The sequence below is a fragment of the Microchirus variegatus genome (genome assembly GCF_963457635.1).
Source record: "Microchirus variegatus genome assembly, chromosome: 19".
NCBI classification, from domain to species: Eukaryota; Metazoa; Chordata; class Actinopteri; order Pleuronectiformes; family Soleidae; genus Microchirus; species Microchirus variegatus.
Genome location: NC_139820.1, coordinates 5969619 through 5994756, shown reverse-complemented (window position 1 = coordinate 5994756; position 25138 = coordinate 5969619). Strand labels below are relative to the sequence as shown.

General features: G+C 44.5%; 1 protein-coding gene across 1 annotated transcript in view; it reads left to right on the top strand.

Moving 5' to 3' along the window:
- Nucleotides 1-2423, top strand: part of LOC310940930 (B-cell lymphoma/leukemia 11A-like) — a gene marked incomplete at both ends in the record, with an annotated part of 37465 nt that extends 35042 nt beyond the window's left edge. The window contains one exon of the mRNA XM_083905990.1: nucleotides 421-2423. Within this exon, the coding sequence (XP_083762116.1) occupies nucleotides 421-2423 (2003 nt within the window). The remainder of the gene's footprint in view (nucleotides 1-420) is intronic.
- Nucleotides 2424-25138: the final 22715 nt, after the last annotated feature.

Genomic DNA, 25138 nt, shown 5'->3' with positions numbered 1-25138 from the left:
GCCTCGCTAATTCTGTAAACAAGGCATCGGAGGGGGAGATGAGTGTGTTTAATGAGATTAGGCGTGCATTGTCAGGCAAATCTCAGGTCAGCGTGCAAGTGCTATTGAAAGTCAATTATTGTTTGAAATATTCCTGTCTCCTCAACTGTGTAAATTGTGAATTTGCTGCCTGAGATCTCTCTCATTATTGTTTTATTTATTCTTTTGTTGAGCCTATGCTCACTGGAATTTAGAGTGGGTTTGTTAAAATCATATATATGTTGTACTTTGAGAGCTAAACCATTGAAAAGGAAATTATATTAATTTTGTTTCCTCTCTAAATTTGGACATTTTGTCGAATCCACCCTCCATATTTTAAATCCACCTTGTTTTATCATTTTATCTGGTTGACTAAAACATCTCCGTTTGTGTCCCTGGCAGATAAAGATGAGCCCAGCAGCTACACATGCACCACGTGTAAGCAGCCCTTCACCAGTGCCTGGTTCCTGCTCCAGCACGCCCAGAACACTCACGGCTTCCGCATCTATCTGGAAAGCGAGCCTGGCAGCCCGCTCACTCCCCGCGTGGCCGCGGCCCCCGGCATGGGGGGCGACTGCGCCTCGTCCCAGCCACCCCTCCACGCCGTCCACTTAGCCGACGGCAGCCCTTACAGCCTCCTGCGGATGCCTGGCTCCGGCTCCGGTCGGGATTCTGCATCCACGCCTCGCGAGGGACGCTACCCCCGTACCCCGCCCCTGTTCAGCCCACCACCGCGGCACCACCTTAGTCCGGACGACCTGACCCTGGCGACTCACCACCCCAGCGCTTTTGACCGGGTGATGAGGCTCAACTCAGTGCCATTGGAAATGCCTCCGAGCATGGACTTCTCGAGACGTCTGCGCGAACTGGCTGGGAACGCAACCGGGCCTTCGCCGCCTCTTTCCCCGAACAGGCCCAGCCCTATGCAACGGCTGCTACAGCCATTCCAGCCCGGTTCCAAGCCTCCCTTTTCAGCCACGCCGCCCCTCTCCTCCTCCCAGTCACCTTCCGGCTCACGTTCCACCCCCAACGCCATCTCTAATGCAGTCCAGCCGGGCACACCTCTCAAGGCGAAGTCTTGCGAGTTCTGCGGGAAGACCTTCAAGTTCCAGAGCAACCTAATCGTTCACCGGCGCAGCCACACGGGGGAAAAGCCGTTCAAGTGTCACCTCTGCAACCACGCCTGCACCCAGGCCAGCAAGCTGAAGCGACACATGAAGACGCACTGTCAGAACAAGTCTTCGGCGCTCAACGCCAAGTCAGACGACGGCTTCTCGGCCACCAGTTCTCCCGAACCCGGCACCAGCGAGCTGATGGGCAGCGCCACGGACGCTCTCAAGTCGGTGGTGGCCAAGTTCAAGAGCGAGAACAACGGCCTGGCGCCTGAAAACGGGGAAGAGGAGGAGGAAGAGGAGGAGGAGGAAGAGGAGGAGGAAGAAGAGGAGGAGGAGGAAGAGGAGGAGGAGGAAGAGGAGGAGGAGGAAATTGAGATTAAGCCCGGGGTGGAAGACGAAGAAGAAGAAGACGAGGGAAGGAACGACTATCGTTTCAGCCTGCGGTTAGAAGGCGCCCGCCATCACCAGAACAGTGACGCTCTGCATCCGCGCCGCCGGAGCTCATCGCAGGAGCCTGGTGATGACGACTCAGCCATGGAGTCAGACCGGGCAGATGATGGAACCACAACCACCATTAATGGCCTGGGACCTATAACCACTGAGGACTTGTCCCGGAAGCTTCTGGGTGGAGTGGTCACCCCTCGCTCGCTCAGTCCCCTGTCCAAGCGGATCAAGGTGGAGAAGGACCTCGATCCTCCCACGCCCACAATCCCAAACGCTGACAATGTCTACTCCCAGTGGCTAGCCGGCTACGCCGCCTCTCGACAACTCAAGGACCCCTTCATCACTTTTACGGGTGGGGATTCCAGACAATCGCCTTTCGCCTCCTCATCCGAACACTCGTCGGAGAACGGCAGCCTGCGCTTCTCCACGCCGCCCGGCGAGCTGGACGGCGAGCGCGCCGCCTCGGGCCGCAGCGGCACCGGCAGCGGGGCCAGCACCCCCCACGGCGGCAGCGGCGGCGGCGGCAACGGCAGGCCGAGCTCCAAGGAGAGCCGGCGCAGCGACACGTGCGAGTTCTGCGGCAAGGTGTTCAAGAACTGCAGCAACTTGACGGTGCACCGACGCAGTCACACCGGAGAGCGGCCGTACAAGTGCGAGCTGTGCAGCTACGCGTGCGCCCAGAGCTCAAAGCTCACGCGCCACATGAAGACCCACGGGCAGCTGGGCAAGGACGTGTACAAATGTGAAATCTGCCACATGCCTTTCAGTGTATACAGCACTCTGGAGAAACACATGAAGAAGTGGCACAGCGACCGCCCTCTTGCTAATGACATTAAGACTGAGTAGGCAAAGATTAGCATGCTCTCTCTCAGCTCCTCTGGCTAAAAAAAAGTGACCCTGGCTAACTTAGCCGATAAGGACAACAGGGTTAGACACCAGTACACAGTACAACCCTGTTATAATCCCTGACTGGAAAGCGCTGAATGCATGATCCATCAACGGGGCAATACTATTGCATCAAACGCAAAACTTTTTGAGCCTTTCTATTGTGCAATAATTGACACGTTTTTTGTATTTTTTTGTAACTGGACAGCATGCTAGGTGTGTTTTTGGCTACTTAGAGAGAAATTTGTCCCTTGACTGGTGGGTTTTTTTTGGTTGTACATGTTGTTGCTGTTGATATTTTTTTTTTTTTTTTTAATTTCTTTCAACGTGAAAAAAAAAACAAAAAAAAAAACATTAGTTATGAGAACCCATGCTGCATACAGTCCATACTGTTTTACATATCATGTACAGTTTTGTGTTTTAACATAGTGGACAGTGTCATATTATCGAAAAAAAAAACAAGAAAACACATCACCACAAGCAGGGTCACTGATCTTTGTGAAAGACTTTCCATGCAAGATTGAGAAAATAGATATATATATGTGAAAGAATTGGGCTGCCTATAAAATGCTAGGCACTGGCGCCATCGAGTATTTCTTATACAAACAGCAATGAAATTAACAATATGGTGTGAAATGACAACAAAGAGTGCCTTGAATATTTTAAACCTGCATTAATTAATCCTCTCTTTTTTGCTATAAGCTCAGAGTTTCAGCTATCGAAGATTACAGGACAATTTTTTTGTGTGTGTGCACATAACGGAATAAGCAGGTACTTGCATCAAGCGCCTGCTCGCGACCCTGTCGCTTTTTTGTGTGTGTGACTTTAGCGGAGAGCATACAGAACCAGCTGAAATATGAAAAAGAAAGAAAGAAAGAAAAACACAATTACTACGTGTATCTCTGGTAAATCGTTTTTATCTGCCTGACTCATGGATATTGTTATTCTCCAGATTATGATTCTGTTTACTGGCATGTTACATGCTACAAAAAAGGGGTGTTCGGTGTTTTGTTATTTTCAGGTACGCGCATGTGTGTGTGTGTGTGTGTGTGTGTGTGTGTGTACCGTACTGAGAGGGAGTCGTTTCAACCAACGTAAAGCTCTTAATTTTCCAGAGTGTTTTTTTTTTTTTGTCAAAATTTAAAGGTGCATTATGTAATAAATCGAAAGCAAATGGCCATAAAATCCTCCTAATATGTCACTCAGGAATAATGTTCATATAACAAACTGAACTCACCAACAGCCAAAATATTTGCATGAAAAAATACATTTTGCAGACTGCAAATCATGTTTTTGGCATGTGGCGCCACCTACCGACGCCCACCAATCATTGCAGTCAGTAGAGTCTCAGCTGCCGAGCGACCACGGGTTGCCAGTTACGTCAGAAGACGAAATTTTTTGGTATTTGGAATTTGAATGCAGTAACCGTTTTTGGCCACATTCTTACATATGGCACCTTTAAAGTTTGCAAAAAAAAATGTTTTTTTCGTAACTAGCACAGATTTTCTTCTGTGTCCTCCAGGCACTTGAAGGCCACACAGTGGGTTATAGTTGCTCTAAGCCAGACAGATTACCGGGTGAGGGTTTTGTCATATGAGGGTCTAAGGGTGGGTAGAGGGTCAGAGTAGTGGGTTAACCAGGTGTCATTATAGTACTTATTCTCTTTAATGCATTAGATCGTAGAAACCCTTACGTAATCTGATTTTTTTTTAAATTACCTTGCGTTGGAAAATGATCTTCAAATTTGAAAGAATTTAGTGGAAAATGAAAGAAAAGTTTTTTCCCCCCTCCTCCTCCTCCCATACACGTTTTTTCTAAAAAGAGTAAAAACGTTTGTGTTCTTTTGAGTTGACATGCTGTAGACCTTATTACGGTATGGTTTCATCTTTCTCTTCATCCCTCATCATTGTCGATGATATAGCACTTGTCACTCTGCCTTGGATTCTGTATCTGTCTCTCTAATCGGAGGTACAGTGGTTGAGTATAAAATGAGAACCGGATTTTGTTTTTTTCACATCCGGGACTAAATACGTGCACTGTTTTTTCCCAATTTTCCCAGTTTACAGTTGGACGCTCAAGGGAAAACTTGCTCTTAATGCCGAACAGGTTAAGCGCGGTGTCGTCGCTTTGCGTTAATTAACACACAAAAAAAATAAATAATAATAATTGTCGCCAGCCACGTCTCGATCAATGGTCAACGCGGGAACAGCCATAGAAATATCCTGCGTCAAAACCAACTCTAGAAATGTAACTGCTCATTACAAGATTTTCTGATTTAAGATTAAGTAAAAACAAATGTTGTTGATTTCTTTAAGTAATTCTTCTTCTATCTTTAGGGGAGATCCTTATTTAATTTTGTTTCTCTGTGTCTCGGTGACATCGGGGCACTCGACGTACACACTATGTAATGAATTGTGATGATGATGATGAACATCTTTTTTTTTTTTTGCCTTTTTACTAAACACAAGTCTTCAGGTTGAACACAAAAATTTGCATTCGGGGAGAGATTTATGAGATATAAATATATAGAGAGAACTTAAAAAGCATAGGAAAATGCACACTCACGTAGGTTCCTATGTTCAAAAAACACATTTACGGTCTACTTTTTTCCCCCTGTATTTAGAATGGTATTTGAAAATTAATGTTCACTTAGCGTAGGCACTTATTAGTATTTATGTTGGAGCCTGTATTTTTAACTGTTTTTTGCCTGTACTCTTAAAAGGTTTCAATGTACCCCCCGATTTTTTTTTTTTTTCCCGTAGTGAAAAAAAAAAAAAAAAAAAACCCCAACAAGCTGCCACCGTATATTTTCTTAATTTGGCAGGATAATATAGTGTGAATAATTTGTATGCTTGAAAATAAGTATGTTTTTGAAAAATGGAGAAAAAAAAGAAAAAAAAAGAATACGTTGTGGTGTCCCCCCAAAGGGTGAGAGGTCATGTAATGGCCTTTTCAGGCAATTCCCGCTGGAGTCGACCACAATGAGGTAAAAAAACAGGTGGTTGTACATAATCTTTTTAGTTTTGTTTTTATATCTTTTTTTTTTTCCTCTCCTGCCATTTTATATGCAGTAATACAAGCTATTGTTGGGTTTTTCTTGGTAGCCAACTTTTTACTGTCCTTTGAACATGTACCACCTGATAACATTCCAGCCGTATTTTGGAGAAAGACCTTTTGTCGTCATATGCAATCAATCTAACACCCGAATCCGAAAAGCAGTTGTTTTTTTTTCCTCTCTCTCCCTCCTTTGCTACATTCTTTTTTTTATTTTTTTTTATTTTGTCATTGCCAAATGAACCACGGTGCTTTATAATTTAAAATAATTATGGTACGTGTCATACTGCAAAAATCGTTAAAAGAGAGAATTCAGTTTTTTGGTACGTGTGTTTGAGGTACGTTTCAGTTTTCAGCCCGATTTTCATCCTGTGTTCTGTAATTTTTTTTTTTTTTACGCTCAAGCTATTTGTTCTGAACTGAACTTGAAAAGTTGACCTGTGACATTGGTTGACATTATTTATTTTGACTACACACACACACACACACACACACACACACACACACACACACACACACACACGCTCTGTTCAGAACAGAGTCAGTGCAAAAACAAATCAGTCCGTTTCTCTCCCTCCTGATGAATTGTGATGGCTTAATTTCTCTTGTCTTGATGACCAAAGGTCATTGACCAACCTTAACTTACAGATTTTTTTCGTTGTCGTTGTTGTTGTTGTTATTTTTTTATTTTTTTTTTTTCCAGTTACGGAGATGCCACTCTATTTTCAGCTGTCGTCTGCATTATTCTCTTCACTCAGCCATTTTGTCTTGGAAAAAAAATAAAAAGTATTACATGCATTATTTGAATCGGGTCCCTTTTTCTTCTTTGTTTACGATGTGCACGCGCACATGCGCACGCACAATCTGCGTGCACACACTACTGTACTTTTCATAAGTTTGTTTGCGTTTTCCATTAAAAGTCACACTTTTATTCATCAAAAAAGTTGCAAAATGAATAGAAAATATAGTCAAGACATAGAAATAATGATTTTTAGCAAACACAATGTACCATTAGAACATGTGGGCCTCTACACACCTATGTACATATTCCATTAAAAACCACACGTCTGCAGCTAGAATAGTCGTTTACCACATTAACAATGTATAGAGTGTATTTCTGATTCATTTAATGTTATATTCGTTCTATTCCTTCAAAAATAAGGACATTTCTAAGTGATCCCAAACTTTCTGAACGGTATTGTGTTTGTTTGGATGTGTGGCGCCCAGGTGTGTTTGCACGGCTCAGCTTTAGTCGCCCCGTCATGGAGGTGGAAGTTCACCACCATATCTGGTTCTGTGGCCTTGTCAGGTCAGCTCAGCGTCTGTGTTATATCTCAAACATCCCTCTGGTCTCCTCCTCCTCCTCCTCCTCTACCACCTCCTCCTCTCTCGCTCCGTCTTTTTCTCACCGTACCACTCTGTCAAGCCTTTGCTCTATGCTCTTGTCTCTTTTTTCCTCCTCCTGTCTTTTTTCATTTCGGTTATATCTATCTTTATCCAAAAACCCTCCCACCCCCCCTCTCCGTAGCCTCTCGCTCTTCCACCCGACCACTCCTTTTTCCCCCCGTTTCCTCCTCTCCCCGCCGAAGCACTGGAGGGCAACGTGACAGACTAATCGCTCTCCCTTGTCCGAGGCCTGGCGCTGTTTGCCTAGCAGGGGCCAGATTAAAGTTCACAGATAGAGAGAGGTTCCTGCTTAGGCCAGGTGTTGACAGTTAAGATAAAGCAGAGTTGCAAGGAAGTGGGGGTGGAGTGAGAAATTGTTGAATGTGTGTGTGTGTGTTCTTGCACATATATGCACTTCCAATGTTTTAGCAGGGTGGTTCCCGCCAACCCGCCCCCGACTCTCTTGTCTCGCTCAAGTTCAATGTCAAGAGAGCAACAATGTCTGCGGCCCACAAAACACCGCCACCAAACAACCCGCGCATAGCACGCATACTTTTCCCATAGCAGATTTGAGCTCTTGCCTATACCCTGCCCCCCAGCCCCTCTCCCCTTCCTCCGTGTGTACACACACATATATATCTGTAAAAGAAGCAGTCATTTGAACAACTTCATTAAAAGGGTTTATTCCTGCTCATTTTAGGCCTCGCGGGGAGGGGAAGAGGGGGATACACCGACTCTGTTCAAGGGCATTATGCTTATCAAAACTTTTTCACAAATGATAAAGAACACACAGAAGCACTGAACTCCCTTCCCCCCCCTTTCTTGGTTTTGCTCTTCCCCTATACTTCAACCTTCCTCTCTGTCCTGACTTGCCTGTGTGTTTAAAGCAGCGAAGGCCTCCCAGGCATAGCTGGGGAAATCCTGTCCAGAGGAGAGTCGTGTTCTCGTTTGAATCGACTCTCTAATCCCGCTAATGTGCCACTTCTTCTGCCTGCTCTCCCTCTTTCCCTCCAATCGTCCCGTCTAACGCCTAACTCCGATTTGTGCACGCACACACACACACGCGCACGCACAATCTGCGTGCATATTTTGTGTGGACGCACTCCGTCCCGCGAGTCTGAAGAGTCGCGATGGAGAGGCAGACTGCAGCTGTGCTGTGGCGGAGTGAAGAGGGGGCCTCGTCCTGGCTCCTTGGAACAATATAAAAGCACTAATCACCCAGGACAGCTGACACCCAGTGCCTCTCACACTCACTCACACACACACACACACACACACTCACTCACACACACACACACACAGAGAAAGAGAGACATCTGAGGATTGCCAGTATAGGGTGGAAGGAGAGGAGCTCTGCCCATACAAGACTTACAGGTCTGGTCCAGCCAGAAAACAAAGTCTGTGTTTTGTCTATGGGCAGCGATGCTCCGGGGCTGAAAGTGCTTTCCCACAAACGTGCACGAATGTGTCTCTGCACGTGCACGCACATGAAAAGCACACAGGATCTATCCGTTTGTACACAGACGTGGAATCAAACGCACATGCTGATGCTGGAACACAAACCACATAATGGACTGGGTATGCACGCGCACGAACGCACACGCACGCGCACACACACACACACACACACACACACACGTGCATATACAAAAGTGTCTCAGGGAATGTGACCTTTTCCCAAAAGCCTCCCTTTCCTGCCCTGGCTCCCCTCCCCCCCTCCCCCCCCCCCCCTCTGGCTGTGTGAAGACTGAAGGGGTCAAGGGTCAGGTTTTGGGGGGCTGGAGATTAGGTTTCACATGACTGAGCACCTTTGTTGGGGCAGGCCGACAGAAAGGAAACGTCCAGGAGGGTAGCTGTGTCTGTCTGAGGAGGGAGAGAGAGAAGGGGGGAAGGGAGACGCGAAGGACACAGGGATGGATGGATGGATGGATGAGGCTTAAGTTGAAGTTTGGCTGGCTGAAGTTGAAGTGCAAGAGCGGGGGAAAAGGAAGTTTTGAGGACGCTAAAAGAAGGGAGGGGATTAAAAAAAGAGGGTGAAAAACATTTGGCGAACATGAAAGACTAACCTCACCCTCATTCCTCACCCTGTATCGTTGACTTTCTTTTTATTTTATCGTAACCATCTCCATCGCCTTCTCTCTTCTCTGACCGTGCGGCTTCTCTGTCAGGCTGCGGGACAGCCAGTGTCCTCAGAGCCTCCGCGCGCCCCGATTCTCCCTCATGACCACACAGCGAGAAGAAAGCCTCGGCCAAAATAGTAAACTGGATCACAGCGCAGCTCCCCGTCCACCCCTCTCCTTCCCCTCCCCTCCCCCTTCACAACATCTGAGTCGAAAGTCTGCCCGCGAGACAATATGCGCAGTAACTGGCAGTGAAAAAATCTTGGCAGAGACCTGGATTACCTCGCTGGTGAAGCATTGCTTTAAAAGTCTGTGTGTGATTTTTTCTTTCTCCCCCCCTCCTCCCTCCCTTCTTTTTCCCCTACTTCTCAGACATAGAAACGCAAGGCTTTTAATGACATGCAACAGTTTCAGCCCCGAATGAGTCACAGAGGTGGGACTGGTACTGCTGATGGCTTCCAGATAAGGTGAAAACTTTGACCCCGGAGTGAAAAAAAAAAGAGAAGGACATGAGGCGAGGGAGGGTGTGGGGACGAGGAGGAGGGGATTGTCTTGAATACAGCGTTGACCATAATTGAGTGGCCTCTTTTTTGGTTTCGTGGTGCGCAATCAGATATGAGCCTCAAGGTTTTGCCTCTATTACTGACCTCTGAACGCCTGGAATTCTTAAAAAAAAAAAAAAAATTGTTTCCAGGGCCACAAGTGTTTTGTGCGTCGCGTACATCGCGTTCTCTTATAGCCTTGAACGGGTCGCTGTCGCTGCTGCTGCTCCGCTGAAAGCCGCGCCGTGTGGTATCAGTATGTGCCCGCGCCTATCGCTAAAAAAGGGGGTTTCCTTGGGCACACTGCAGAGAGCTCGGGTGTTGGAGGAGAGGTGAGGGTCAGCGAGCGGCACCGCTGTTAAACGTACTCAAGCGTGCATACATATGGCCGCGTTAGTGTGCGCCCGTGGTCATATTTGAGCGCACGTGTGTGTGTTTTCCAGGTGCAACGCTGCAGGCAGAATTGATCCGGCCAGTAAAACAGGGTCATATATAGGCAGCGCTCTCTGACATGTGTATGCTCTTCAATGCACCTGCATGAACATTGTATGCTGTGTGTGTGTGTGTAGTGGGAGACAGTAGGGCGCCTGTTTACTGTCCTGTGAATGAAGAGACAAAGTTCAACCCCCTTAGCTTCTTTATGCCTCTATATTTCAGCGTAAGCCGAGGTCGGACACTTAGCTCGGCAAATACATCAGTTGGCAGTTTGTAACCTGTGTCGACCACGACAGCGGCGGGGATTCTCAGAGTGATTCATTCTGGCTGATATTTAACTAATTTTGTCATGTCAGGTTCTCACATTATTGTGACTCCACGGCAACGATGACATCCTTTGTTAAAGGTCAACAAAACAAAATGAGATATTCATGGCAAAATAGCCAGATGCATGGATTTACAGACATATCAAACTGTTCCAGTTTCACAACATGTAATAAAATGTTTTTTGTTTTTTTAATTAAAGGTGCATTATGTAATAAATCTAAAGCAACTGGCCATAAAACCCTCCTAATATGTCACAGAGACTCAGGAATAATGTTCATATAACAAACTGAACTCATCAACAACAACAGCTCAGCCAAAATATTTGCATTAAAAAAAATATTTTGCAGACTGCAAATCATGTTCATGTTTTGAAATCATGTTTTTGGCATGTGGCGCCACCTACCGCCATCTACCAATCATTGCGGTCAGTAGAGTCTCAGCTGCCGAGCGACCACGGGTTGCCAGTTACATCGGAAAACGAAACCAAAAAAGACCTTGGTATTTTGAATTTGAATGTAGTAACCGTTTTTGGCCACATTCTTACATATGGCACCTTTAATTATCCCATTCATTTTCTACAGCTAATCCGTTGAGGTTAGTGGACGGACTGGAGACAATCCCATCTGACACTGGGGCCACAGAGAGGACACAACCAGGGTCCGAATTAACCAAGATTATTTTCCGGACAGTGTCAGTAAGTCTTTAACATATCAATTTAGGATTAGGAAGGAGATTATGAACACAAAAAACATGTTTTTTTAATGGCTAATCCATTAAAATCCATGGGTTGAGGTTTCACTGGACGAGCCGTGACCTCTGCAGCACAATATTAGCTTAAGATATTAAAATACTGTGCTCACGTTGGCCAAATACCCCACTCAAAATCTTTTTAACCTGTATTTATTCGAGGGTTAAAGAGGCCCTAGTGTTTACAATAAAGCCTTATTAAAGCACATCTGGAAGCTGCCCAATGCAGCCACAGTTTGACCCGTTAGCCCCTGAGCTCCAACGGTGCAACTGCCGGGCTGAGAAGCTAGCATCATGTGCTTCTTAATTCTCACATTTCCCAGATTTACATCTATACCCTTTAAACCTGCATTGTCCACCAGCGTTTTCCTGCTCAAACACACCTGATTCAAGCGGTCGAAGCCCGATAACGACCCATTTGTTTGAATCAGGTGTTAGCAAGCTTCCCCGAGCTACCACCACCACCACCACCGTGCACAAACATAAAAGACGAAGCTGTATCTTCTGTTACATCCTCCCTTAAGAATATAAAGCATGGCTCAACAGGAGACCGAACACAGAAGGACGCCACAAAGTTACCCAGTTCATAATTTAGTTTTATTGAACAAATGGCATATCAGATGAAGTGGACATCATGAAAGGGTTTTACATCTGGGCATTAAAGCTAAACTAACCCTAAACTAACCCCAAACTAACCCCAAACTAACCCCAAACCAACTGAAACACAGAAAACAGCAACTGAGAAGAAACAATGGCTGCACATTCTCCTTCACCGCGCGCTTGTTTCCTCCTCCTTTTAAACTTCCCTCCCCACGATGACGCTTCCTCCAGGTCCAATCACAGCTCAGGCTTTCACAATCACTGAAATGAAACACAGGTGAGTGCAGAGGAGAGAGAGAGTGCAGGTAGCTGCACATGATTGCTTCCTTTATGAGAGTTGAATATTTTCAGAATGACTGGTTTTGGCCTGGTTGGTATAAAATGCATCGGCACAAATGTGTCATGAACGGCTAAAAGAAATAAAAATGATAGACTGACATCGGTGTCTGCAGATATCGAAGGCTGTGATATCAAGATAGTTTTCAGCCATTTATTTTTGATAGTGGATAGACAGGAAATGGAAATGTGACATGCAGCAATGGTCCTCCGGCCAGGAGATCTTCTGTGTCCTCTGTAATCTGCAATATATGCATTTGATATAGTACACTCTCGCCCCTTAAATGAATGCCTGTGCTTGTTAAAGGTGTACGTGGCCATACTGACCCTCCCTGTGGGGGCCAGCGAAGTTTTTTTTTCTGAGCCACTCCAGCTGCTGCGAGGGGTCGACAGAGGCTAAGACCAGCCAAGGTTGAGGGGGTGAGAGGGTTCTGGAAGTTTCTGGAAGCTTCTGAGAAATGCCGCGCCACTCCTGGTTCACTCCCGGTTCATTACTGGGGGCCCAGGGGTCAAAGAGAGCGGAGTGTGGGGGGGAAGGGAAGGGAAGGAGGGAAAGAGGCTGTAGCAGAGCCACGGTCACATGCACAACCTGCCACACTGACCTTATTGCACCCTGCACATAACTTCCTTTTTACCCTGCTGTATTTACAGTGTTTGCTTCGGAATTGGTAGGTTTAAAGCTCCCATAGACAGGAAGTTGCAAATAACGCTGTTTTGTGTATCTGCGCCATTATGACGTTTTTGAAGCCCTAAAATTTGGAAACAAACAGTTTAGCCACTGCTGAAAATGACAACGCCATTTTTGAACACTGTTAAAACAATGTTTTGATAATGAGTAGCAGTGCATCCACCGCTCCAGAGGGGGAGCTGCGCTTCTGAGAGCTGAAGTGGCTAATTACGTCACTTCCAGGTACCTGGCCAATCACAAGACAGTTGGGAAAGCTCCTGTTGGCTGGCCAATCACAACACAGTTCTGTCTTCTTGGGGTGAGAATAGTGTGAAATAGTGTGGCTGATGAGTGCTTCAGTGAGGAGAGATTTTTATCGGCTCTAGGAGGTTTTTGACCATAAAAACAAGTTAATGTATGTAAGTAGACCTCCATAACTCTTCTTGTCCATTTTGACTCATCAAAATACATGCATTCACTGTGACTCAAAACTTTATTACGCTTACTGTCCAGTCTAAACTTTACAGCCCGTCTAGATGTCGCCGTCCTGCAGGACGGAGCGTGCAACTGTCCAAACGTGCAGGGGTGCAGTCGACTCTCGCTTGGTCCAGGCAACCTCTAATATTCTGGTCTTCATGGGGCCAACCGGTGGTCTTTAGTGGGGTAACACATTCATTGTGGGCCTCCTGTTCTACAAAGAGCTTGTCAGTCATTGTGCTGAACTTGTGTTGTTTCTATACTGAGCTCGGCAGCACAGCTGTCGTCAAAAGAATCAAGGCTTCTCTGCGCCCTCGGCCTGAAAGAAACAAACAAACAAAGCCGTAAAAAAACAAGAAAATGAAAGACAAAAAAAAAAAAGGGGGTCACAAATAATGAGCGTACAAAAACCCCATCTTGTCGAATTGCACCTTGGGAGTCTGTCTTCAGGAAGAGTGAAGGGTAAGAAGCTTCTGAACGGACCAGGGCCACAAAAGAACTTGGCCCCTCCTGTGTTACTGTTAGCCAGGCCCTTTGGATGAACTTGTCTCTTTCAAATGGTGCACTTATGCCCAGGTGTGTCCTTGTGAGTGTGTGTGTGTGTGTGTGTGTGTGTGTGCATCCACTGAGCTGACATCTCTTTGGCCCCAAGTGCTCCATTGAAAATAAGACGGAGAGTGAAGCGAATGAAAAGAGATAAAGTGCAAAAACAAGGATGAGAGGATGAATAAAAGAAGAGTGCCTTCCTTGCTTTTCAGGGCAAGGACAATGTTCAGGCCTTTCTCCCACGCTCTGTGCAACACTCACACTGCCCCCATGGTCTCTACTTAGTGTCCGAGACCATCAGTTTGGATTTTAATTTATTAGCAACGCGGTCATTTCATGTCCGGGAAGCAGATTTCTTCCGAATATCTCAAAATTTAAGTTAAAATTGAAGAAAATTAACACTTGGAGCATCTAAATAAATATGTTTTGAGATAAGTTGCCTTCACACCTGATATTACGGCTTTATTGCACAAATGACCGGTCTGACACTGCATAACTTTGATGAAAATGAACTCCCCTCCCCCCCTGCCCCAGTATTCATGTCTTATAATGTGGCCATACTTTACCAATATTGCACTTGCCATGTAGATCTCTTGGGTTGGGGTAGCCAGCCAAGCAGCCATCCAGACAGGCCGGTGAATGGCTCCATGCCAAGGCCAATTGAGAGGTGCTGCTGTGGTGGAGAGCCAGAGGGGAGATGGTCATCCATTATTCATCGCTAAGCCAAATAATCCCCAACAGAATTGGTCTGGTCTTGTCTGGCTCAACGGTCGGGGAATGGATGGGATGGTCCGGGGGGCACGAGGGGAGGGTGTGGGGTGGAGGGTTGTGGGGTGGCAGGTTTGAGGGTTGTTTTGGGGAGGGTTCAGAAGGATCTTTTTTGGGGGGGCAAAGGGGGTAGCAAGCCCTCTGTAAGGAATGGGGGGGTGGGGGTGTCTTTGAGGATTAGATGCAAATATGTCTTTGATAGCTTTCACAGTCTGGGAGTCCCATTCTGTTTATGGATATTCATATAAAGTCTAATCTTTGGAAACAATCCCCTGGCATGGAGGAGTGAGAGGCTGCTGGGATGGGGATGGAGCGCAGAAGCAGCAGGGGGTTCTGCAGGGAGGAGGGGGGAGGATGGGATGGAATGGACCTGAATAGGGTCTCCTCTGACCCAGATCAGGGGCAGGACCAGCCGAAACTCTCTCTTTAGCCACCATCCCCCGTCTCTTTCCCTCTCACACACACACTCACTCACGTGCATCAATGGATCATTATTTTTTAACTAACATTACTCTTGTGCGTAAACACAACTGGTGACTGCTTGCTAACAAAGGGTTGGTGGCAGAACTAGTCTTGCTTACTTTCCACCAATTTCCACCAATCAGTACTTCACCAAGGTGTGGTTTGCAAGAGTAAAACTCCACCATGGGATGCATCACAAAAAAAGTTAGGGATATTGGACAAGAATATCCCTATGAAAAGTTCATGTTACAGTGATATTGTACCATGAAAGCAGGCCATTTAAGTAGAAGGATGCAGTGGTCATTTCTTTATCTCAAACAAGAGCTAACAACTGTGGGGTTAATACCACAACAGAACATCTCAATGTTTCAATAACTTGATCAGTTTTAACCCACAATTTGAACATCATGATAAAGAGGACTGGAACCAGAACTTTTAGTGGTTCAATAACAATTGATCACAATCGATCGCCTTGTTAGAGAACAGCATGCTATCAAATTAGTCCTGAAACATTGTGCATTCAAAAGTTTAAGTTAAGTTCACCTGTAAAGGTTATACACTCTTAGAAATAAGGGTTCCAAAGGGGTTCTCTAACAAGGGCTGAGGTTCTTCCTGGAACCATTTGCTTCTGAAAAACCTTTTTCCCGGGTCTTTCAAGGGTTCTTGGTAACACTAATGGTTCCAGTAAGAAACATTTAAAATCCCTTTCCCTGGATAAAGGGTTTAAAAAAGGTTCTTGGTGGAACCCTCCAAAAGGGTTCCAGGTGGAAACTTTAAAACCCCTGGATAAAGGGTTTAAAAAGGGTTCTTGGTGGAACCTTTCAAAAGGGATCCAGTTGGAACCTTTAAAACCCCTGGATAAAGGGTTTTAAAAGGGTTTCAGGCAGAACCTTCAAAAAAAGGTTCTACCTGGAGCCAAAAAGGGTTCTCCTATGAGGACAAGCTGAAGAACCTTATAAGGTTCTACTTAGCACTTTTATTTCTAAGAGTGTAGTTCACTCTGAAATTGAATCCAAAAGCCAAACATATCTAACTTTTTGTGATGTTACACCAGTGCAACACAACGTAACCTGCAATTAAATTCCAAAAAGAAGAAGAAGAAGAAGAAGAACGCTATAAACAAGTGGCAACAAAGCAGGACATCCAGCGTTTTTTTTTTTGTATTTCTTTGGCATGCGCTTGTTTATCTCCAGAAGAAGAAGAAGAAGAAGAGCTTTGTTTAAAAGAAGCTGCAGGCTAACGTGGAAGGAAAAACAGCTGATTTTTCAATATTTCAAACTCCAGCGAACTGAAGCAAATGACTCAGTTTGTACATGCGAGTACAACTGTGCATGTGTACACAGCTACACACACACACACACACACACACACACACACACACACACACACACACACACACACACACACACACACACACACACAGTTCTGTACATACACAAACTTGCGCACACATTTTCAGACACAATACGACAGCCTTCACCTTCGTCTCCCGACCGCCGCTCTCCTCCTTTGAGACTTATCTGTGTGTTTGTCCTCGACACTGGGCCCATGTTGCTGTTTTGTCTGCACCTCTCTTCCCCTCAGGCACCTTGCTCTGCGTGCACAGATCACACACACACACACACACACACACACACACAGAGTCGACCATGAGTAACACAACACAAAACAAAAAACCCTCTGCATTCACCTGCGTGTGCACAGGTACTGTTTTTCATCGCCGTCATCCGTGACACTCGGTGCCAGGGAGTTTTTCTTTTTAGCTTTTACAAAGCTGCTTCAGTTCGAGCAGGTGTGAGGATTACCTGCCTTGCTTAAGGGCACGGGAGGAAGTGTATAGAAGTTGTCAAAGTGCCAGCTCATCGCCTCATAACCAATATGACTGAGGTTTTGTTGTCAAGTGATTTATGCCTAGTGGGACAGGTTAAAGCATGGATTCTCACTCCTGGTCCTGAGGAGCCATTGTCCTGCTTTTTTTTTTTTTATCATGTTTCCCTGCTCAAACACACCTGATTCTAACGGTCAGCTCGTCAGTAAGTGACCCATTTATTTGAATCAGGTGTGTTTGAGCAGGGAAACATGATTAAAAAAAAAAAAACGTTGGCTTTCTACACTGTAAAAAGAAAAAGTTGAGAAGACTCAAAATTTCAAGGCAACTTACCGAAAAAAATGTTTGTGTTTACATTTAAAATTCAGTTTGGCTAACCATCTTTTGTTTCAAATAATTTTAAAATGTAATAAAAAACAAACAAACAACTATAATGACTCATTCTCATTTAATTTGTAAACCATAACATTCACTGTATATTGTATATACTTCTGGAGTGTGTACTTTATTGTTGTATTATTTTATTGTATATTTCAATTAGTTTGCTGTTTACTGTTTTATTTATACACTGTAAAAAAGAAAGAAAGAAAGAAAAAGTTGCCTTGAAATTTTGAGTTTTCTCAACTTTTTTTTTTTTTTACAGTGTATGTGTATCTTTAGCTCTTGTTTCCACTCGTGCTGTATTCCGATTATGATGATCTGGATAAAATAAACACACAAAGAACCCAAACTGTCTCTTAAAACGCACCTATCAGTGTCACCTTAAAAAAAGCCCCCACAAAAATCTAAATATACACTTTATAATACATTTGTAAAATACACTTTTTCATTTTTTTACACAGAAAAAAAGAACCATACAGTGTGAAGCTCTATGTGCAAAGCAAGTCAAGTCAACTTTATTTGCCATTCTTCCACATGCAAAGACATTAGACAGTGTAGGTAAGTTTGATAGTGAGGAAGTGAAGTATTGTTGTAAATACTTATAGGAAATTGGTGTTTAAATGACAGTTCTTTGACAGCAGAGAAGGAACAGTGTCCTCTGCAGCCGCGGAGTGGACCAGACATGTTGAGTCCTCCTCCTGCAGGTCAGAGAGCAGAGGGTGAGGTGAGGGAGAAAGGGAGAAAATGGGATGGGAGGTGAGGTTTTTTTTTTTTTTTCTTCTTCTTCTTCTTCTTCTTCTATTCTCTCCTCCTTCCCCCACCCCAGCTGGGCTCGAGGTTTCTTTCCACTCTCCGGCACAACCTTTCCCTTTACCCCTTTTTTCTCTCCCTCCCCGTGTCCTGGTCTAGGCTGTCAGGGGCTCCGGGTCAGGAGGTTCACGGAGGATATAGAAGGTTTCCCTCGCTATCGTAGACTGTGTGTGTGTGTGTGTGTGTGTGTGTTGGCTAGTGTCTCTGTGATATCAGGAGGAGGGGGGGGGGGGGGCAAAGGAAGAGAACCAGACAGCAGATCATCTCCATACACGCCCAAACATGCACACACACACACACACACACACACACACACACAGTGTGGAGTCAATGCCACGACCCTTTTATTGCATTGTATTGATTGCACTTGTGTGTGAGCAGGGATTGAACTGGAAAATAAAACAAATAAAAAAAAGTCAACATATGGGAAAGTTTTTCCCGAAAGAAAAAAAAACCCATAAGTCACCTGACGCTTGGACATCAGTGACATCACTGCGCTCAATGTCGCCACAATTGCCACTTTTTTTTTTTTCTTTTTTTTTCTGTTTGCTGTCCAGTGCATGCTATTTACATCACGAGCAGACAAAACACCAGTCACAATGGACAATGCTATTCATTTTGAATGTGTTCACCGGGGTCAGGCGGAGGGGGTGTATGTGTGTGTGTGTGTGTGTGTGTGTGTGTGTGTGCGTGTCGCGGGGGTAACCAGGGGTTGCGCCGTCTGACGATGATGGGGGGGGGGGGGGTGGCTGATGCTGACCATAGTCAGTCTTTAAGACAACAACAGTGTGTGTTTATATTGTTTTTATTTGTATGTACAGTGTTCTAATTATGTGTAATATATAAGTATATATATACAAGTAGTTTCTGTTATGTGTTTGTAAGTGTGTGTGTGTGTGTGTGTGTGTGTTTTGGGGGGAAGGGGGGGGGGGCGGTCTTGGGGATCCTGGGACCCCCTTTTTCCCAGACATGCACTGACCTTTCCATCCAGACAGGGATAAAGGGACAAGGAAGGGAGGGCTGAGGGCATAAGGGCACTGGAGTGTGTGTGTGTGTGCGTGTGTGTGCGTGTGTGTGTGTGTGTGTGTGTGTGTGTGTGTGTGTGTGTGTGTGTGTGTGTGTCCACGGGGCGAGATCCATGTGTGAGTTGATATTGTGGACTTCTGAATCGGTCTCGTTCTGTCTGGTCCATGCTGAGTTTGGCCTGGCGCAAACCAACCCCCACATGCAAACACCCGCCACTCTCTCTCTCTCTCTCTCTCTCTCTCTCTCTCTCTCTCTCTCTCTCTCTCTCTCTCTCTCCCTCTCTCCTCATCCCTCGCTCCTCTCTCGTCTTTTGTTGGACGTGGTCATTGTGCCTCTCCATGCAAAAAAGGTGGGCGCTCCGAGGGCTCGGCCAGCTCCGGACGCTTGCAAATCAATTTGTCTGTGGGAAAAAAAAAAAAAGGGTGAGGGGAAAGGAGGTACGCTCTTAGAAATAAAAAGTGCTAAATAGAACCATGATACAGCTTGTCCTCATAGGAGAACCCTTTTTGGCTCCAGGTAGAACCTTTTTTATAAAGGTTACAACTGGAACTGTTTTGGAGGGTTCCACCAAGAACCCTTTTAAAAACTCTTTCTTCTGGAAAGGATTTTCAGAAGCAAATGGTTACAGGTAGAACCTCAGCTCTTGTAGAAGGACCCTTTTGGAACCCTTATTTCTAAGAGTGTATGACGGGTATGTAAGTACTGTGCAAAAAGTTTGGGCTCACTTAGAAATGTCCTTATTTTTTGAAGGAAAAGCACTTTTTCTCATTGAATATAACATTAAATTAATCACTCTATACATTGTTAATGTGGTAAACGACTATTCTAGCTGCAAACGTATGGTTTTTAATGGAATGTGTACATTTCCAGTGTTCTAATGGTACTTTGTGTTTGCTAATCGCGTGAGAAGGCTATTGGATGATGAGAAAACCCTTGTGCAAAATGATTATTTTGAATACAAATCATTATTTCTAACCTTGTCAATGTCTTGACTATATTTTCTATTCATTTTGCAACTCTTTTGATGAATAAAAGTGTGACTTTTAATGGAAAACACAACCAAACTTGATGTGACGCTGCAGTGTAAGTATACAACGCCCTGAAAAATGTTCTATAAACGAGGAGGCAATAACATCCATGTTTCTCAATCAGGTCAGGTCTTTATGCTAATTTGATCTTCGGACTAAATTGATTACATTTTAGTGACATTCGTTAATATTTCTCATGCAAAAAAAAAGGTTTTAGGAGGAAAAAAACAGGAACAACGGTGTGTTCACTGCAGATGTAGCAGAATACGTCAGGCTTATTTTTTTGCAAGATCTTCTAGTCGAAAGCCATTTCGTTCACTTGTAATATATATATATAAAAACAATAAGTCATGAGATGGAACAAGCAAAATCTTCAGAATTGTTTTAATACAAGAATTTTGCATCATATGACGTGAAAATACCCGTACACGTAAACAAAAACAAAAAGGTTAAAAACCACAAGGAAATCTTATTTTACCGCTGTCAGTCAGTCACGCACAAACCAAAAAAACCCAGAAAAAGACAGAGGTAAATCCAAAGTGACTGGGCCACTCTGAGAGAAGGATCAAACATTGATTGTGGTCGTCCGTCCCCCCCCGCCTCTCTTCCCTCTTTCGCTCTCCCAGGATACAGACAGGACTCTCCCCAAAGCACACAGGCTTGAGAGGGTCTTTGCTTGACTGGAACAACGATGATCAATACCTGTCACTTCTGTCTCGTCTGGCCAGAGCCCTGCTCCCCTGACCCCACCCCCCCACCTCCTCCTCCTCCTCAGTGCACAGTGGGACGACTGGATCACACACACACACACACACACACAGACACGGATAGATGGAGTCAAGCTGGTGTGTGCACGCATGCAAAATAGCTCCGGTATAAATAGGAGCAGACAGACGGACAGATGCACACGCGAGAGGTGCCGTAAAACAGGAAGAAGTCGCACACAGTATATGGAGCGCACATATACACATAGCATCATGTTTGACAAATTAACACACACACACACACACACACACACACACAAACACGCACGCACGCGCACACACACACACAGAGAGGCTGTGACAGCGAGGTCAGACAGGCCATTCAGACCCAGACACCAGTCTCTTCTCTGGGGGGGGGGGGGGTCAGACCACAAGGCCAAGGTCTACTCTGGCGTGACCCCGGTGACACACACACACACACACACACACACACACACACACACACACACACACTGACCAACAGTTGCAGGATCTATAGGGAGTGATGACGGGGGGATGGTTTAAGCTTGTAAAATATTAACTCACCCCCAAAAACTATTCATTATTGTATTCTCATACTGGATTAATCCCTATAATCCAGACATTGTGCGTGACGGCATGAAAGGGTGAATGTGTTGCACTGAAAGTCAGAAGTAAAACCTTCTTCTCCTTCTTCTTCTCCTTCTATGTAAATCACTTCTTATTTCTCTCGCTCTCCACCTTCTTACTCAACAGACCCTTGCTCAGCCCTCAGCCCGGCGAGCGATAAGGAAGTGGAGGGGGCCAACTTTACTGCGGCTGATAAGCTATAATTGAAGGGTAATAAAAAAGAAAAAGAACGAAAGACATGAGGAAAGGAAACAGAGGAAGAAAAGAGCCTGAGAAATGATTGATGCCGCAGTGACTCTGCGGTTCGCTGACAGTTTATCAGCGAGGGGCCGACCTTTCGCTCCTTTACAGTCGCGTTGTTACGTGTAGCCGAAGGACCAGCGGCTGCCGCTGGAACAATAACCTGCAAAGCCTTGACCTCCTCTGATAAACAACAATCGCTTCTCTGTAAACACAGAAATAAATATATTTTTGTAAACCCATCGATCGTTGGGTCCATAAAATGCCCGAAAATGTGGAAATTACGACGTTCTCGAACGTCTCGTTTTGTCCACAAACCAAATTGATTCAGTTTTTTTTAATAATTTCTTGTTACGCAGAGCAAAGAGACGCTTTTAACCCTTTAAGGTACGACTCAACCGTTTGGTTGACCACACTTTAAGTCACTATATCGATATATTGAAAAATGCATCAAAACTTACACTTAATGTGACTTGTTCTGAATGTTTATGAATGACGAACACCAGGTTTATTATGAACAGACGTCTCAACCGTTTGGTAGAGGCCTGTATCTGAAATACTTAAATAATAATAAAAAAAAAAAAAAAAAAAAAAAAAAATATATATATATATATATATATTGATTGTCGTTATTGTTATCATACGTAAATAAAATAAAATAACAAAAAATGCAAATAATTTTTTTTCCTTTGGTTATTATCGTGGTTGTTTAAAAAAAAACAAAAACAAAAACACAAGAACTGTTCCTTCTTCTTCTTTTTGGGGTCATAAAACGGTTTTGTGGCATAAGAATGTAGAAATAAAACCATAATAATAACAACAATAATAATAATGATACATTACACTAAATAGGCTGAAGTGTAGAATCCATAAAGAGGTTAATGTGACGAACGAGGACTCGGCCGGTTTGCGCCTGACAAATAACCCGGCGTCGGAAAAAATACGGCGCTTTGAGCCGCAATTCGTCAAGAAAATTAATATAACGTATGATATTATTGCAATTAGTTTTATTTATTGTGCGTAAATGAGGCCCCCACCAGGGCTCACTCCACGGTGAAACCACGGGGACATTTGTCAACAACAACAACAACAGCAGAAGCAGCCGCAGCAGCGCAGCTTCTTACAAATGTATGTGTTCCTCCCAAAAGTCAGGATCATTTGATTTTTTTTTAAACTATAAATAAAAAGTATAAAGACTTCTTTATGTGCAGTTCCTGTAAAAGTCGCTCCAAAAAGAGTTTTAAAAAGGCGACTAACACCTTGGTGGTGTTTCTTTTTCACCTCATGTGTGAATTGTGACAAACAACAACAATTATCCGTATTATTATTTACTTATAACTTTACTTATATAACAGTTTTATCTTTGACCAGTGGGACCATTTTTTGCCAAAGGCCTCGAGCTTTTCAAAGACTTTTAATGGAAAAAAAGGGGACTTTTTTTTTTTTTTTACTTCTAAACCTCCGCGACGTCCAAACATCCAGGCGTTAACAAGGCAATTTTCTGCGATAATAAACGGCCAGATAATGTCTTTCATAAAGGAAAGTGTTGCAGATGCCTCCCCCGCAAAGTGTCAAAGTTTCAAAAAAACCCCGGTTGAACCACATTGTGGATGTGAAAAAAAAGACTTCTCGGGGCGGATGAAAAGAACCAGCTTACATGCAACACACACACACACACACACACACGCATAAAAAGAATGAATACAAAGATGATAAACTCCACATATTTCATTACAGAGTGTATTCATTTTGGAGGTTACACTGGTGAAAGGAGAGTGTGTGTGTGTGTGTGTGTGTGTGTGTGACAGGCAGGTTCTTGCCGTTGGTGTGACCACCAGTCCTCACTTCCTTCCTCTTTAGCCTACGGGAAGAGTTTGTGTCCTGTTGCTTTGTTCCTCTGGGGTTTGTGTGCACGCACACGCACACACACACACACACACACGTGCCTACTGTACTGTGTGTGTGTGTGCGCGTGTGTGTTTTGGTCACACTCACGACTGGAGGTCAGGTGAGACTGGAGGTCTGGTTCCTGATTCCTGGAAGAGTGGACATCTGCAACGTCTCACGTAAATACCGTGACATGAGACGACGCACACACACACACACACACACACACACACACACACATACATGGTTTAAAAAAAAAAAAAAAAGAAGAAGAAGAAGAAGAAAAAAAAAAAACACAAATAGACCTCTCACACGTACACTTGTTATCCTTTTCTGTCTTCTAAATACACCGATTTTCCCCCAAAAAAGCACACAAAATGTAAATAAAATCATATATAAGTCGCATACTAGCCCTTTATTCGTAATCATCAACATGTATTAACACCTTATTCTACCTCTATTATGACATAAATTAAGATTTTTCCTACATAAGGTGTTAATATGTGCCTAATATTTACTAATAAAGCACTAGTATGCGACTTATATGCATGTTAGTGAGCACCTAGTTAATGGTGAACCCATAAAATGCCCGAAAAACGTTGAAAAAACGTTGATCTGTGTTCGTCAAACGTGGAAATTACGTCTTGTTTTGTCCACAAACCAAAATTATTCAGTTTTTAATGATTTCTTTGTTACACGGAGCAAAGAAACGAAGAAAACGTTCACATTTAAGAAGCTAAAACAATCAGAAACCTTGTTTTAACCCTTTAAGATACGACTCAAACGTTTGGTTGAGTAGAACATTATATTATATTATATTATATTATATTATATTATATTTTATTATATTCTGGTGTCCCGACGCACCTTAAATCGTGCGTTATCGGCCCGCCTTGCTCTCCTGTACACAGACTTATCTGAGGGACCATTAGAGCACCATCTCCACATGTACTCCCATCTTCACCGGCAGCGATAAGATACCTGGGAGTGAGGTAGACCAGACTGAGGCGGGGGTCTCAACACGCACACACACACACACACGCACATACACACGCATACACACACAAGGCCATAAAAACAGGTTGTCTGCATAGTATCAGAGACATGGCGATGCACTGGAGGAGCCACAGTCTCCCCTGCTCTCTTAGCTCTGTGTAAATACACTGCTCATTGTTTACATAGCGTGGTGTGGCTTCAGGTTCCAAGGACCATCACTCTGGGTCTGGGTCAGATCGCCAGCAACACACACACACACACACACACATATATGCACGCACGCACGCACACACATCCATCCTAATGCAAACCAGACTCCCTCGCTCCCTCTTTTTTTTTTCTTCGGGAGAGCAGTAGTAAGGGAGAGACCGCACAGTGTTGGATCGCGGCCAAATGGACCAGCGGAGCTTGTTTGGAAAGCTTTCAGTCAGAAAGCCACTTTTTGGCAGGGGCCCTGTGAGTGCTGCTGAGCCCTCTGAAGCGGGCTGGAGCTGCTAAAATAAATAATGGTTAGAGCTGAGGGGGTAAGAGTGGCGTTACGGTAGGTGGGGTGGGTAGGGTAGGGGCGGGGGGGGGGGGGGCAACGTGGGTATAGCAAAAAAGCAAGGGAAGATGGAAGGAGAGATGAGGGAGGAAGAGAGGAGAGAGGGGAGGTTTTAGA